This window comes from Gadus macrocephalus, chromosome 5 (assembly GCF_031168955.1).
Source record: "Gadus macrocephalus chromosome 5, ASM3116895v1".
Taxonomy (NCBI): Eukaryota; Metazoa; Chordata; class Actinopteri; order Gadiformes; family Gadidae; genus Gadus; species Gadus macrocephalus.
This window is the reverse complement of record NC_082386.1, coordinates 8,542,722-8,560,437: the sequence shown is the minus strand read 5'-3', so window position 1 is coordinate 8,560,437 and position 17,716 is coordinate 8,542,722. Positions and strand designations below refer to the sequence as shown.

The following is a 17,716-nucleotide window of genomic DNA, read 5'->3' as shown; positions in this document are numbered from 1 at the left end:
GAATTTACGTATATTAAGATGGTTTTTGACTGATCGATCAGCGACAGGCTATACATACTGTCCCATCTCTAACCGTTTTGTCTGCTGATTAGACAAATGAGCTGTATCCATTTGTTTTTTAGAAAATTGGTGCTTGTTTTCTCACACATTTTCATAAATTAGAAACAAGGCCTTTTGAGACCAAAAATATTTATTAACTGCCTTTCGAATACTATCCCAGTTTTGTCTGGTATTTGAATCACCTCCGATGCCACCTCCTTCATTCTCTCTCTCTCTCTCTCTCTCTCTCTCTCTCTCTCTCTCTCTCTCTCTCTCTCCTGCACCCAGAAAACCCAATCCGGGCCCCTCCTCCCTCGGCGGGGAGCGAATCGCGCGTCTGTTTGAGCTGGGCGGGGAGCCGGAGAGGCGGGGCTGGGTGGAGCGCTACCTGTCCTTCATGGAGGAGCGGGGGACGCCCGTCGCCCAGCTGCCCCACCGTGGGCAAGAAGCCAGTGGACCTGTGGAGGCTCTACACCGCCGTCAAGGAGATCGGTGGCCTGGCCATGGTTACACACACACACACACACACACACACACACACACACACACACACACACACACACACACACACACACACACACACACACACACAGATGGACACACACAGACATAAGTACAAACCCAGGGACACACACACACAAGGACACACCAAAATACAGCCAGAGGGACACGCACACAGAAGGACACAGACAGAAACACCAACATACACACAAAACACAATGAGGGGCACACATGCACCCTGCACCAACAAAAGAAGGACACACACACAAGCTCACATTCACAGACAAACACATTCACAGACACGCACATACATTCAAGTCCACACATCAGGAATAAAGGATAGGGCTGTATATATACAATTGTATTCAGCTCCAGGGACCACATTGCTATGCGATATTACAGCCTTCACAATCCCTTGTCCCACGCGGGTAACGTTGCCAAACGCGGTGTGTAGGGGCCAGTGCCCATGGCAGTGAGTCCCAAGGGGGTCTTAGGTTCAAACCTCTGCTCCCAAATCCTCCCACCCACCAGGGTGAACAAGAACAAGAAGTGGCGCGAGCTGTCGTCCCGGCTGAGCGTGGGCACGTCCAGCAGCGCGGCCAGCTCCCTGAAGAAGCACTACATCAGTACCTGTTCGCCCACGAGTGCAAGCTGGAGCGCGGGGAGGAGACGCCCGTCGACGGAAGCCCCGCCTCCGCCGGCGCCGGCGACGGCGGGAAGCAGGTCAGATCCAGCCGCCGTCCCCCGGTAAGCCACGCCCACTGGGTACCAAACCGGGCCCTCGCACACTAAACACACACACACAGAGAAGCACACAGGGCTTCAGACACCGAGAACCGTGGGTAAGAAGAAATATGCAATTTGGGCGTTTGCTTCTGCACCGTTGTTGAGTGTTGTGATTATGAAGAAGGACGGCAAGAGCGCCAGTTTGTTGATTTGTTTTTAATTGACTTCAAACACATAAACGATGGAGCGCGCCGGTGAATAGCCACGCACACAGCGACAAAAGCACCGTTAATGGCCACGCAAGTGTGATCGGCTAAGGAACAAACATTGCCGTTTCAAAAGTCTCTCCGAGCAAAGAATTGGAGGTGAGAGAAAGCTGGTTAACAAGCTGACAAAAAAAGAATACACACTGTTTCATATTAACCACAGCATCATCGCAAGGGCTGTGTACAAGCGGTTAGGGGTGTAGCGCAAAGAACGCGTCTGCGAGAGTCGGCCCTAGTTAGCGGCGTTTTGCTCGCTGCACGCTTTAATGGCGGGTGAGCCGTGACGATATGATCGCCAGCACCTCAAACCACAAGTGGCTTTATTCCATTACGTAAATACGAGGGGGTTAACTAATATCATTCTGATGAGATGCCATTACGGCTGTATATAATAAGGTGGACTGGGAGGGTAGGAGAGGTATGGGGATGTGTGGTGGTGGTGGTGGTGGGGGAGTCTGGGGGGGTTGTACAATGTGTGTATCCCAGTACAATTACAGTGTGCACGACTGGAGTGTTGAAGGGAGATCGAGGTAGGAAAGGCGCAGAGAGAGAGAGAGAGAGCGGGAGAGAGCGTGAAGGTCACGTCTCTAATTTGCGGCGGTGATGAGAAAAGTGACCCGTGCTTTTAAATAGAACAGCCTCGCACTTCACCTGCCTGCTTCACCCGCCTGCTTCACCCGCCGCAGATTGCTCCTGCTGGTGGGTGGATAGACGCGCTCTCACTTTCTCTCTCTCTCTCTCTCTCGCTCTCGCTCTCGCTCTCTCTCTATCTCTATCTCTATCTCTCTCTCTCTCTCTTTCTCTCTCTCTCTCTCTCAATCTCTTTCTCTCTCTCTCTCGCTCTCTTGCTCTCTGTCTCTCTCTCTATCTCTCTCCCCCAAACACACGCACACACACACACACACACACACACACACACACACACACACACACACACACACACACACACACACACACACACCACACACACACACACACAGATACATGTATGCACATATGGATGTGCACGTCTCTTGTCTGCAACGCTAGAAAATAATGCATAATTTAGCTCTGATTCACCTATTCAGGGCAATCGACCTTCTTTATCTTTGCCTGTCACCCCCCCCCCCTCCCAGCCCACTGCTGATGATAGAACTAAACGCCATTGTTAACATATTCATGAAAGAATAGGAACTATATTAGGAGCCATAAAACACACTGGAAGACCAATGCCGGCTGTAATAGTAGGGTCGCTATTTTAAATGATTAGTATTGTGCAATTATAAAGGGCTGCCAACACTTAGAGAATGGGTTTTTAGGAAGAGAGAATTGCATCCTCAAAGGTCAACAGCCGAGAGAGAATAGCTTCTGTATCTTGGAGTGGAAAACAGCAGGAGCTATCGTACGTTGCCTCGCAAGATCCTGATTCTGTCACCTCCTGGACTGGAAGGCAGTGTGATAACCTCTGTCCAACGGAATATCCTCATTGGCCTACTGACCCCTGTGGTCGAGGTCACCTCCACACCTTTTAGTCTGTTTGCGTGGTCCAAAGCAGTAGAGTAATAAATCAACATCCGTTCTGTAGTCAAGCACCTGTGTTATTTTATTGTGTTGGTCACAATGTTTTTCTTTGGATATTGTTGAATAATCCTGTCGTTATTTGGGAGACATTGTTGTGTGTTACCCTCCCACCGTTTTCCCATGCAAGACATGGCTAATCTAACATTAAATTAGCCTAGTTTACGGTTTATATACGTTGATTTCAAATTTTGATCTGATCTACAAGACCTGTTGGTTTTGTGTGAGCGCAAGGAGGAACAACCAAGTCTATGAATATCAGAAACCCTCTCACCAAGCACCCCCGTCCCCAGCTCATCCATATTTGAGAGGCCTATCAAAAAATGGAATTTACCGTGAAGAAAACAAGAGACTCGAGCAGAAAATACATATTTGATAGCAATGTATTGTGTGGATTTGACCGGTGTGCAGTGAATACTCCTGTATTGCTTGACATCCAAACGTGGGTGTTCGACAACACAGTATGTCCTGTGGACAGGTCTGTTATGGCTCGCTGTACAACTCAAACACACACACACACACACACGCACACAAACACACACACACACACACACACACACACAGACACACACAAGGAGACACTGCCCTTAGTTTCACCCACTGGCCTATATATAGGTCTACAGCCAATGATGTCACCAAAGGGGGGGGGAGGGGGGGGGGTTGGTTGAGGGAGGGAGGGAGGGAGGGAGGGTGGGGGGGGGCGGGGTTGCCTGTCGGTGAGGAGTCAGTTGATTAATGAGGCTCGGAATGTGGAGCGTAAACAAACGCGACCTCACAGTCACCCTTCATTCACAAAACTGGCAACTGCTGACTGGTGCTGGCAGAGCTTTTCATTTCTCTTTCCTTAACAGCTTGCCGGATTATGTCACCTGCTCACACTCGCATGTATGCGCACAAAGACACACGCACACACAAACAAACACATACATCATTATTTGGTCCTCAGTATGCTTTTTTATCCCCTCCGTTCTTCATGTGGAGCGGGGAGCTCTCAGAACATGTGTACACATGTTCTCCCGGCCCAAGGGCAAGGCCAAGTCTGTGTGTGTGTGTGTATGTGTGCCTCTGTGTGTGTGTGTGTGTGTGTGTGTGTGTGTGTGTGTGTGTGTGTGTGTGTGTGTGTGTGTGTCTGTGTGTGCCTGTGTGTGTGTGTATGTGTGCGTGTGTGAGAGAACTAGGGGCGGGGACCAAAAGGGGATATCCCCAAAAATCGGAGAATCCAAGATTTGCCCACTATACACCCTCATCGTCTCTCTCTTTCACACTATCACCTTATCTCCTTTTTACCCCGCTCCCTTTCTCTAACCAGCTCCCTAAGCTCACTGCTTTATATCATCTGAGGGGATAACCGTTTCTCCCCCTGCTCTCTCTCTCTCTCTCTCTCTCTCTCTCTCTCTCTCTCTCTCTCTCTCTCTCTCTCTCTCTCTCTCTCTCTCTCTCTCTCTCTCTCTCTCTCTCTCTCTCTCTCTCTCTCTCTCTCTCTCCATTACTATCCTCTTCTCTCCCACCATGTAGAGAAGGGAGTTGTTGAATAATTCAGACTTAACATGAATTTTTAAAGTATCTTTATTTTCCTTTTTCCTTTTTTTCCTGGAGAAATCTCACGGTGCACGGAAAGGCCAGGGATGCTCATCCATAAGGCTGGCTTTTAACGCTAAACGCTCATTAGAATCCGCTCACTTTGCGTCTGGCGAATCCTCTGCAAAACGTTTCCTCTTTCAAAGCACCTATTCAGATATTCATCTCCTGTGTTACTTTTTCTTCATTTTCTTTTTTTCCTCCCTCCACAAGCTTCTTCGACTGTGGCTACTTGTACGTGTAAACGTGTCTCTTCTTCCATTCCTTCTTTCATTCTCTCCATCCTCCCGGTTTGAAATGTTCACACCACCGTGGAGTCACCACAACAAGACGAGCGCTCACGCCATTTGAACCCCAGTTTGACATCTCGCCGTGATACAAGTGTATCCCGGGCTTCATCCTCACACTCTCCTCATTAAACACACGCTACCTCATCGCCACCACCAATGATAAATGTGGTGTTGCAGCAGCGCCTCAATGCACACAAATGAACTAATATGTACTCGACACATTGGGGAAGTGAGGTCACACTTCCCCAATAACCGGCCAACACACACGCACATCCACACCCACACACGCACACACGCACACACGCACACACGCACACACGCACACACATGCACACCAACGACCTGCTTATCATTCCCTGTCAACCCTTTGCTTGGATCCGACCGCACCCAAAATGATGTATATTTATTATGTATAAATGTTTTAATTCAGTTAACACGTTATCAAAAGGCTAATAATGCACCACATGCTGCTGCCTCCCTGCAGCCCATCCAGGCAGAAGCCTCCTGGTCTCCTTCGTCCTACTCCTTCCTCTCTCCTCTTATCTTCTTCCCTTCTCCTTCTCTACGCCTCCTTTTCTCTCTCTCTTTCTCGGTCTCGCTCTCTCTCTCTTGCTCTCTCTCAGGTCTCCTCTCTCTCTCTCTCTCTCTCTCTCTCTCTCTCTCTCTCAGGTCCTGTCTCTGTCTCTGGGCGTGCCGCCCGCGTAGCCTAGCCTGTTACTCTTGGCTTGCGCTATCATACGTAAGCGCTTCTGGCCTCGGGTCCACAGTTATCTCTCCAATACAGCACTCTGCCGCTGCTGCCAAGGCTAGGCATACTTAGCCACTGCTAATACACTGATCACGTCATGCGCATGGTTGTGAGCGCACACACACACACACACACACTCGCGCGCGGCTGCACACACGCACACATACCACACATGCTCCTGAAAATCCTATCTATCGCGCAACATGTAGGTACCCGACCCGCAGAGAAAGAATCCCTTCTTTCTGTTGCACTTTGCTCCCAAAATTAGGGTTGACTCGACTCTAATCCAGGCAACTATTTCCCTCGCTTTCCTTTACGTACTTTCTATCTCTGCATCGCCGTCGCCTCCAATCATCCATATCTTGCTACTCTGTCTCTCCGTCTCCCAGCTCATTCGGGTGGAGGCTCTCTGCAGGGACCACAGACCCCCCAGTCCTCTGGCAGCAGCTCCACCACAGAGACAGCTGCTGAGCTGAAGCCGCCCACGCCCGCCACCACTCCGCTGGGACAGGTCACACCGTTGCCCCCTAGCAGGTAAACACACGCCGCAGTCCTTGCCCACATGCAAATGCCAAACAGAATGATTTGGTAAATGTCAAGAATCATTGTAGAGGGATGTTTTTCGATATTGGAACACTATGGGGGCTGGGATTCAGGGAGTTTTAGGGTTACAGTTCGGCCATGTTTTAAGTTAGAATTGTATTTCTAAATGAATAGGCAAGTACCATGTTTTGCAGTTCATGTATAATTCAAGTACCTCAGAATGTACTTGGAGCGATGAACACAAAAATTTGTTCAAGTAAAGTTAAAATGCTCTTCTAATGAAATACTCTAAATCAATCATATAAACCCTCCAAATCCTCTAGGAAATACATTTCTAATACCTATTTTGAAAGCAGGGAATTGAGAATTGCCTAACAGATGAGAAAAAAGTTGTGTTCTTCAACAATCAAACTGTCGATTGAATAACAAACTATCATTTGATGTGAGACTGAGTGCTCATCCATGTCTTTGAGGCACCATTTACTCGGGTATAGGTTGCATTTTCTTAATACACAAAATCCTCCTTAGCGCGGCGTTGTTGTTTATTTACAATTGAACCGTTATCCAGCCTCCCCTTCAGCCCGTCGTAACTTCATAATGATTATTGCTGGTTGGTTCTTAACTTTGCAATACACCAATTAGGGGTAAGTGTTGCTCATTATCCAACTCAGGGCACACTGATCGATCGAGTCAAAGGGAAGAGGAGTTCAGCGCAAAATTAAACGTTATGATCTTCATTTAAATCCCCAATGTTAAAGCTGGTGGGAGTGATGCAGTCAACATGTTGTTTAATCTGCAACAAGAGGAGGAACTATCAACAGGTGAATTTAATTTGCGAAATAACGCTCTGATTTCAACAAACTTAACGCATGGACCTGCTGGCATAGATCTCTTCTCGCCTCTCTCATTCATCCGTGAGCGCGCCACTTTGGCAGCAGAAAGACCTGACGGTTGGTGGGAGACAGGTGTGGGGTCGGCTGCCTGCACCGCAGATCTGCCAGATGGAGCCACGATCCGAACAGTGGATTCTTCATTAACTGTGTGGCTTGCATCCACTTCTGTCTATTCGTCCACTTGTAGTCGGAAGGAGTTCTGAGTGAAAATGGCTCTTAGTGTATATGATGGAACCTGGGGGGAAGGCATTGACTTTTTTTGAACCCGTGCCTCTTTGTTTGAATCCAAAGTCTGTTGCGTCTGTATCAACTCTGGCTACCACAGATCAGGGGGCTGTGGAGAGAAGCCACAAGATGATTGGGCAACCTGTTATGTTTACTGCGGAGTGCAGACACACTGATATTTGTGTCTCCAGGTTCCTCCCTCTCAGAGTCCAGAAGAGCCAGATAGCTCCGCTTTGGGAGCAGCCTAGTCTCACAAGTCAGCCTGATGGCAGACAACCTCAAATCTGGGGTGTAAAGGGCGTTTCACTTGCTTTTGTGTCTTCTTTGTTTTGACCGTTAATGTTGCTTGAGGCAGGGATTTGTTAGCGTTTGATTGGCGAACAAAAACACTGTAGACTAGTCACTGAATAAATATACTTAAAATTCCTTTCTGAAAGCCTAATCAACTCAGGCTAATTAACTTGCTTCAGTAGAATATCCTCGTAACGAACAGGAAGCAAGGCATCTCTCCGCCCCTTGCAGTTTCTGGTTTCCGGCTCTTTGCCGTCTCCCCTCCAGAGTTCAGTTCAGAGTTCAGTTATAAAATAGCAGAATTTCTCGATCACAAAATTAGGAGCAGCATAACTTCTTGCCAACTACGTACGACCTTGTAGAATAGATAAAATACTGGAAAATCTAGTTTACAGGCTAAGTACTTTCTAGTCTTTGAAACCCAGGTCATGTTTTTCAACGCCTTGGTGCCGAGAACAAGAGATTATTCCTCAAAAGGATGTTGTCTTCGAGGACCTGTTTGTATTAATCTTAGCTTGCGGTAATCATGGGAGCCCATATGCTGAGAGATCCAAGTCCAGATGTTGATGTGGACTTTGCAGCAATAGCAACAGCATCTGGACAACAATGTCCAGATGATGCAGGACAGGATACCGTCTGGTACAGCAAATGCTCCAGAGTTTTCCTGTCTCCGCAGATAGATATGGGATGGATAAGAGTTAAAGCATGTCGATGACTAACTGTTTCCATCCATGCGGCAAGATATGAAATGTTGAGAAGCAGCCTATAGCATTTAACAACATATCAGACAAAGGATTTGGTCTCTTGAGACATGCTTTGACTGCATGTGAGTATGACATATTTGAAACATTTTAAACTTAGAATAACCTCACATTTACAAAGCAATACATGTCCAACCTGTCAATCCTGTCACTCTTTGTTCTTGTCAGTTGCAGTGTTCATAAATCATTTTATTTACTTTTTTTCATTATTCTTTTTATTTTTTACTTACCGTCTATCAGTGCTTTTATATGCACTTTTCTGTTTCCCAGTGAAGATGCTTTCTTTCTTGTGGGAATTATATTTGAATATTTACTGGTGCTGCGAATGCCTGCCACCATTAATGTGAGCTGAACATGAACAAGGGCAAACACAATAAACTGCCATCATGGCCACAAAAATGCAAGCACTTAAAAACCATTGAAAATCCTCTACACCACTAGCAGCGCTCACCTGTGTATCATCCTGTTGGTTCTCGGAGGGTTTCGTTGTCAACACTGCAAACGTCACCTCTCCCACCATCTCCCCCTCTCTCTCTTTGCTCCTCTCTCTCTCTGTCGGCCTCCCTCCGTCCTCTTTTTCCCTGTTTCTTTATTTTTGTCTCTTTTCATTTTTTTCTCAGGACGAGCGTGAACGTGCAGGACCCGTTCTCGGACGTGAGCGACCCGGCGGCGATGCACAAGCGCGGGCCGTCGCTGCCGCCCAGCGCCACGTACCAGCCGGGCCTGGGCATGCCCGACATGATGATGCGAATGCAGTACGAAGCCAAGGACCCCTTCGCCGGCATGCGCAAGAGTAAGTGGCACTTCCTGTCCACACTGAACTCAAAGCCTCCAGCCCCCTCACTGCTATCCCACATCCCCCCCCCCCCCGTCCCACTACTGTTACTTCTGTTTTGGAGATCTCTGGCCCGAAGGAATGAATGACTGTGGAGACATGTGAGTAAAACAGGGTCTCTGTGGTCGCCTTGGGCGTATAATCGATATGAGGAAATGCAATTGGAAACATTTCCACAGTTCTATTTAGTTGTTTTTACATTTCGCTCTCGATAATGATCTCTAATGGTTCTTTATTTTTTGGTGAAAAGAAAAAAGAAAGTGACTTCTAAATATTGAAGCGCCAGACAAGGACCTTTCGGATAAGTGGTCGTCTGTGAATGAAGTAAAGACTGCATCTCCCATTAGTTAATTGTGCCTTTCTGTAAAAAGCCACTTCAAATGAGCATTTATTTTAAAATAAATATTTGAAATATAGTAATAAAAAAACAAAGTGATTTTGTCTCATTAATTGTAGATATTAAATTCTTGCATTTCCACTCTGCGTTCTGTAAATTGCTTCATCAGAGTTTGCTGGGAATCCAGCCCTTTGGCAAGCATATTGAACGTTCAAAGTCATTATATAGAAATCGTCTTGCTAATGGACTCATTTCCTCGTGTTGACTGAATAGATGTGCAAAAAATGACAAATATAAAAACATAGTGACAAAATTCTAATTCCTGTCCATATTTATCCTGAGGCAATATAGGCCCGTTATAATCTTTTTAAGATGTCTTTATTTGATGTGAAATTATCTCAAGTGGTTATCGCTATTTCTTTGGATTGAAATGAAGCGCTTGACACTGTTTTCCTCAACTCCTTTATTCTTTCTCACCTCGACCAGAATCTTCACGAGCCTAGCTTCTTGTCGTAGAAGATTCACCTGCGGCCATTGTTCCTAGCGGTGGTGTGATTGACATGTCTAATCACGTTGTCATCTCAAATCAGAACAGATGTGCATGTTTTATTAAACATTTAATTTAATTTTCACGCCCGACCTTAATCTGAAAAGCCAGCAGACTCTTTTATCTTCTTGTTGCATAGACATTGTCTCATCCTCACCTTTATATATTATTTTCATCATATTCTTTCCTCAAACTTTCATCTTCTGTAACCCTGCTGAGTAGCACCTGTTTCAACCAAACTACCGCGGTTTACTTTTGAGAACAGACAGCAGAACCGCAGCGTTCACGAGAAATAAACAGACTGGAGTGTGAATGAGTAATGTGGCGGACGCTGGCTGCATGACAACAGTGGCCTCAGAACAATAGGCAGGAGCTTTATCAATAGCAATTATTTAAAGAAGACCACTGCCCCCTGGTGGTCATAATAATTGCAACACTTAAATTCTCATCAAATTCAAACTGAGCTACAATCGCCATGATTCCCCAATGTTTATCAATTATCCACATTGGCAAATGTATATATATTAGTCTTATGTATCAATATTTTTATCTATATATATCTTGCTAATTTACTTTGTTATATGAGGCTATTTAACATTTAAAGGTTTCAGAGACAGAAAAATGCTTTTGAGACAGTGCCTTGGTATACATAGCATAATCCCTATACTGTCTAGAGGCAGGAGCAAGGATGTGGAAGCCAGTGGATCAGCTGTCTCCAGGGTAGAACAACCAATGTATCTACCATCACAGTGTGCCATGATGCTTACTGTGTGGATCCCACCTGTGTCTTCTAGTGGCGGGAGCTGACCCCTACATACCAAGCCAGATGTCCAGCGGGGGCATGCAGGACATGTACGGGCGCCCCCCCTCCGCCATGGGCATGGGCCAGCGCTCCCAGTACCCCTACGCACAGGGCTATGACAGAAGGTGGGTTCAAGTCCCACGCGTCCCAGACCCTCTTGGGATGTACAAAGTCCAATCAGGATTTCTTCAGCTGTTTGTGATCAGCTGAGGCTGACAATGGTTGCTCTGGACAATCTGTCAATGAATCCATTATTTACTGACAGCAGATATTGAAGTGATTATTTTGATTGATGGATGTTTTTTAGTGATTCGTCAGCAAAATACCGAGCTTGTGCTAGCTGTAGCTTTAGACTTTAGCCACAAACTCAGTATAAAGATAACTCTCTTTTATTGGCTGCTCATCGGGCAAAAAATAGAGCAAATTAATCGGACACCACTTTGGTAATTTATTATGTGCTATTAAGCTATGTGATATCACACTGATTAATCCGCAATGAACACGATCGTTAGTTGCCGCCCTATAACCAACACATACTTTCACGTTTGACTCATGTAGGCCTGCTCCTTCAAGCTCAGATAGCTCAAAGCTGAGGACTAAAACGGGCGAAAACAGTCCGTTTATTTTCTGCGTAGCCAGCCCCCTTGCAGCAGTTGATGCCTCGCCTTCCCCATGTAGATTAGAATAGAGCTTGATTAGCCCCAAGGGCAAACTCGCTACGCACATGCACGCACGGAGTCTTGCAAAAACAATAAAGGGTAATCAAAACCAAAAATCCATCAAAAACAGTTAACATACAAAACACAAAGCAGGCGCTACAAAAACCTATTAGTGACACACAGAAGATAAACACCAACACTGTGCATAAATGACACCAAATCACACAGTCCATGTCACGCTCTGATTGGCCATTCCTAATACCCGGTGTCCAGCCTGCGAGTGCCGGTGAGAAGGAAAGTTCTGGCTGTCCCCTAAAGAGGAACTGTGTATGTGTGTGTGATTGATTTGATCCAGACCCGACCATGTGATGGGCATGGACGGAGGAATGGGCCCTCCAGGGGGTCAGAACAACATGGTGGGCCCGGCCAACAACGATGGCAGCATCTACTCCCCCAACAGATACCCTTCACAGCAGAGGTTTGTGTGTGTGTGTGTGTGTGTGTGTGTGTGTGTGTGTGTGTGTGTGTGTGTGTGTGTGTGTGTGTGTGTGTGTGTGTGTGTGTGTGTGTGTGTGTGTGTGTGTGTGTGTGTGTGTGTGTGTGCGTGCGTGCGTGGGCATGTGCGTGCGTGCGTGGGCATGTGCGTGCGTGCGTGGGCATGTGCGTGCGTGCGTGGGCATGTGCGTACACGTGTGTGTACGCAGGTGCGGGAATAAACTGTGTGCTTAAATGTGTTCTTTTGAAAACAAAGACAGATGTCATTAATAGAAGGAATATTGTGTTTCCTGCTCAACATTGGTTGAATACATTTTGAATTTGGATGATTTTGTGCTCCCCCTCTCAGGCATGACGGCTATGGGCAGCAGTACCCGGGCATGCCCTATGGAATACACCCCTCTGGCATGTACCCACAGCAGCAGGTGAGAGACCCCAGCATGTTCGTGTGAGAGGTCAATTCCGTGATTTTAAAAACTCTATGATTGTAATGTCTCTCGATTATGCACTTAAAGATGCCATTAAAGGCCAAATTGGCTTTGGCTTAGTTCTCTAATTTCCACAGTCATATTTATTCATCTATTCCACCAAGTACGCCAAGATATTGGAAAGTAATTTTGGTTAACAGCTATTACATCCAAATGAAATTAACATTCTTAATAATGTCGGGACATGACGTCAACATTAGGATGAGGTCGTTCACACTGGCAGGCTCACCATTGAACATTTCCAACACATTCTGTTGAATCAGTGTTACACGTCCTCACTTTATCCCTTTCTCTTGGAACCATTTCGTGTTATGCAAGCGAAATACATTTTGAACGCCAGTTGGGATTACGTCTCTCACAGTGTGATTAATGAGTCATCCTGGGCCCAGCAGGGCTACAAGCGGCCCATGGAGGGCATGTACGGCCCCCCCAGCAAGAGGCACGAGGGGGACATGTACGCCATGCAGTACGCCAACCAGCAGCCCGACATCTACAACCACTACGCCGGCGGCTACTCGGGCCCCGAGCGCAGGCCCATCCAGGGCCAGTACCCCTACCCCTACCCCCGCGACCGCATGGGCCCCTCGGGGCCCGGGCCCCACGGCATGATGAGCGGGGGCCCCCCCGCCGGCAACCACCCCGCCGACGGCCCCAACATGTGGCCCTCCAGGACGGACATGGGCTACCCGTACGGCAGCCGGCACGCGGGCGCGTCCCCCCAGATGGCGGCCTACGGCGCCGTGGGGCGGGACGACCCGGAGCAGTGGCACCGGCAGTCCGCCTACATGCCGTCGTCGGGCCACATGCAGCAGCTCTCCTCGCGCCAGCCCCCCTCGCCGTACCCCAACTCCTCCTCCATGGCCAACCACCTGCCCAGGGCCCCCAGCCCGGGGGCCTTCCAGCGGTCCCTGGAGGCGCGGCTGTCGCCCAGCAAGGCGCCCTTCATGTCCGGCATGAAGATGCACAAGATGGGGATGGCGATGGGGCCCGGCATGCAGGGCGCGGGGCCCCTGGGGCAGTTCCCGCCCAACCTGCGGAGGGACCTGAACTACCCGCTGGGGTCGGTGGAGGCCACCATGCCGGTGCTGAAGCCCCGACGCAACGCCACCTCCAAAGACACCGGTGAGCCGGCGGCACGACCCGCAGAGCCTTGGTTTCACTGTTCAGCGTTGTAGACAGGGCTGGAGCTGCACTGACATAAGCGCTCACCTTGTCACATTAGCCCTTAATTAGCTGGTCATTTCTAGAAATGGTCCGCAATAGCCCCGATTATTTGCACAATATCCATAATTACGACAATTACTTTACCCAATTAGTGTCCTGCATTACAGCGCTGATTACATTCTTATTCTCATCTCTCTCTCTCTCTCTCCCTCTCCCTCTCCCTCTCCCTCTCCCTCTCTCTCTCTCTCTCTCTCTCTCTCTCCTCAGGGACCCCTGAAGCCTGGCGCGTGATGATGTCGCTGAAGTCGGGTCTGCTGGCGGAGAGCACGTGGGCTCTGGACACGGTCAACATCCTGCTGTTTGACGACTCCACCGTGGCCTCCTTCAACCTGGCCCAGGTAGGCAGCGGGGGCTTCGTCCATCAACACCTTTGACAGATTTGTATTGCCTTGAGAACAGGGTTTAAAACGACCTGTTAAATTCTATGTTGTTAGAGTTTTAGTGCTGAGCATAACCGGTTGTAAATTCTATTTTGATACATGAAATTGGGTGTTATTACATATAAACATATCAATAACCTATACATATTATAATGACAATAACAATTTGTGTATAGTTATTATATATTGTGATAAATAGATTCGTCATTTTAAGTACATAAGTATAGTAGTTATGAATGAAATTCTAAATAATTTCTCATTTATTTTGTTTTCTCTCCAGTTGCCAGGTTTCCTGGAGCTCATCGTGGAACACTTCCGTCGGTGTCTTATCGAGATATTCGGCATTCTGGAGGAATACGAAGTCGGTACTGTGGCCCAAAAGAGCCTGCTGGAGCCCGCTCCAAACCAGGAAGCAGAGCCCAGCCCCGAACCAGAAGCAGAATGCAACAGCCAATCAGAAGCCGAGACCGCTCCAGGGGCGGAGCCGATGGAGGAGCAAGCACCCGATAGGCCGGATGAGGATCTCCCTGTCGCCGTCGAGCCTCTGGCACCGGTGACTCCCGAAAAGCCGGAAGAAGTGGAGGAGGAGATCACGAAGGAGGAAGGGAAGGCAGAAGAGAAGGCAGAAGAAGTAGAGAAGGGGAAGGAGGAGGAGGAGAAGAGAGCCGGGGAGGCGAGTGAAAACGAGGCAGAGTGCAAACCGGAGACAGCCGAGCTGCCGGCCGCAGTGCAGGGGCCCAGGCCTAAACAGGCGAGCAAGTACGACAAGCTCCCGGTCAAGATCGTCCCCAAGGACGACCTGATGGTGGACCTGACGGAGACGCTGGGCCACGTCACCTCCTTCACCAGCGGCCTGCTTCACTGGCAGGCCGGCGGCGGCGACTCCACCGCCCACATCCAGACGCACTTCGAGCCGCGCGGCGACCCCCCCTCCTCGGCCTCGAAGCCGGGGGCCGGCAAGCCCGACGGCGGCGGCGGCGGCAGCGGCGAGACGGAGGAGGCGGGCGGCCCGGCGTCGAGGAAGCGCATCACGGCCACCATCGACGACGTCCTGTGCGCCCGGGTGGACGCCCTCTCCCACGCCCACCCCGCCCGCTCCCTGCCCTCCTACCCCTTCAGGGTGCACCCGGACGGGGAGCGCGACGGCATCACCCTGCTGGAGGACGAGCCGCGCTGCCTGGACGAGCCCTCGCTCTACACCACCTCGGCCTGGCAGGAGTCGCTGGCCAAGCGCTGCCTCTGCGTCTCCAACATCGTCCGCAGCCTCTCCTTCATCCCTGGCAACGACGGCGACATGTCCCGGCACCCGGCGCTGGTCCTGCTGCTGGGCCGGCTCCTCCTCCTCCACCACCAGCACCCCGAGCGGAAGCGGTCGCCCCCCGCCGCCGCCCACCCGCGGGAGGAGCCGAAGGAGCAGGGGCTGTCCTCGGGCCGGGAGGAGTGGTGGTGGGAGTGCCTGAGCTCCCTGCGCGAGAACGCCATGGTGACGCTGGCCAACGTCTCGGGCCAGCTGGACCTCTCCGCGTACCCGGACACCGTCTGCCTGCCCGTGCTGGACGGCCTGCTGCACTGGATGGTGTGCCCGTCGGCCGAGGCCCGGGACCCCTTCCCCTCGGCCCCGCCGAGCTCGCCCCTCACCCCGCAGCGGCTGGCGCTGGAGTGCCTGTGCAAGCTGAGCATCCAGGACGGCAACGTGGACCTGCTGCTGGCCACGCCGCCCTTCAGCCGCCAGGAGAAGCTCTACTCCACGCTGGTGCGCTACGTGGGCCAGAGGAAGCACCAGGTGTACAGGGAGATGGCGGTGGCCGTCCTGTCCCACCTGGCCCAGGGGGACCCCACGGCCGCGCGGGTCATCGCCGTGCAGAAGGGCAGCGTGGGGAACCTGGTGGGCTTCCTGGAGGACGGCGTGAGCATGGCCCAGTACCAGCAGAACCCCCACAGCCTGCTGCACATGGGCCACGCGCCGCTGGAGCCGCCGAGCGTCAACATGATGTGCCGGGCTGCCAAGGGGCTGCTGGCCATGGCCAAGGTGGAGGAGAACAAGGGGGAGTTTGCGCTGTACGAGAGCCGGCTGCTGGACATCTCCATCTCCGCCGTGCTCAACTCTGGCGTGGTGGCCATCGTCTGCCAAGTACTCTTCCACTACGGGAAATTATGACAGGAGGAAAGACGGGACTAGCGACTAGCGAGTCGGGATGTACGACAGACGTTGTTCTTTGTGTGGTCTTTTTCTATTTGTATTTAAACCAAATGGGAGAAAATGTCTGTTTGTTTTTTTAATAAAGTATCCTCGTATAAAAAAAAAATCTCTATATATGTACATACTGTGGGCCCCCAGAAGATTTGTTTTTTTGGGAATTGAAAACTAATTTTCATACAAATATTTAATACCTGCTGTCGTTGGATAAATTATTATTTAAGGTTTTATGTTTTATTTTTGTTTGTTTACTTTTCTCAGCCAAAGCTGCCACCATAGTATTGGTGCTGATTCGTGTGGTTCGTTCAAGTCTTTCGAGATGTTATTGGGTTTTATAAACGCTACGATACACATCACTTTTTGTTATGGAGAATATTTAAATCGTGACATTGTAGAGTAGTAGGACATTTCCACCACCTCTTCTTGGGAAAAAAAACACTGACTTTTTTCAACCGAATTCTTTATGTCTCCATCGCTGGAAGATAACATCGTGCAATAGGACTCGTGTTAAAGTGGTTGCTTTCGAAGTGCAACCGGGTGTGGAACTGTGGCGAATATACGCAGTGTGCGCTTTAGGCCATGAGGTGGCAGTGTAACACCAGCCATTCGACATCATGGACCGTATGAAAAAATGTCTAATTGCTCCGTCACAGCCTCATTCAGCTTTTTCACAAATGAACTTTGCGTTTCCTCAGCACCTGTGTTTGTCTGCATTATTTCTTCACTATGTATATAGACCGTTGTACATTGGTCACACATTGTTCCTTTCAATCTTACAATCAAGAAAAGCGAGAGATGGGACTTTCTGACTATTATAACAAAAAGCTTTTATTATTGGTAAGATTTGTTATTGTTATACATATTTTGTAATTGGGGTCAAATATTTGAACATGGCTGATAGTAGAAGATGTTTCAATGTAAAACACAAAAAACGTAACTCTGAATGCATTGTATTATAGCTGAGAAAACAATCGCTTTGGTAAAATTAAATGTGGAAGTGCCAGGTTTGAGTCTGGGGAGATCACTAATGGAGGTGAAACATGGGAAACCTCAACACATTACTGTCTCAATGATGTCCTCCATTTATGTCAGTGGGCATATTTTTTAACTTAGACAATGCTCAAAAAAGAAAACGTGAAAAATGCTCATTGTAAAAAACAAAAAAAGCCTTTTTTTCATATGACTAAGTGTCTCTCTTTTATTCAAGATACATATTTATACTCTGTGCTGCACATGTCACAAAATAAATGTACGATGACCATCGTTAAGCACTGGGGGACGTTGCATTGTGTCCAGACAATCCTAGGCCAATAAAACATAATTTACTGCTGACT

General features: G+C 48.9%; 1 protein-coding gene across 1 annotated transcript; it reads left to right on the top strand.

The window, feature by feature from the left end:
* Positions 1 to 801: 801 nt before the first annotated feature.
* On the top strand, positions 802 to 17,714 carry LOC132457716 (AT-rich interactive domain-containing protein 1B-like). Its single transcript, XM_060052021.1, is given in 11 exon segments — positions 802 to 1,163; positions 1,166 to 1,261; positions 1,264 to 1,287; positions 6,095 to 6,239; positions 9,039 to 9,211; positions 10,932 to 11,064; positions 11,954 to 12,076; positions 12,443 to 12,518; positions 12,974 to 13,703; positions 14,013 to 14,143; positions 14,466 to 17,714. Coding segments are annotated over 11 exon segments (3,666 nt in total). The 5' UTR covers positions 802 to 1,006; the 3' UTR covers positions 16,344 to 17,714.
* The last annotated feature ends 2 nt before the right edge of the window (positions 17,715 to 17,716 follow it).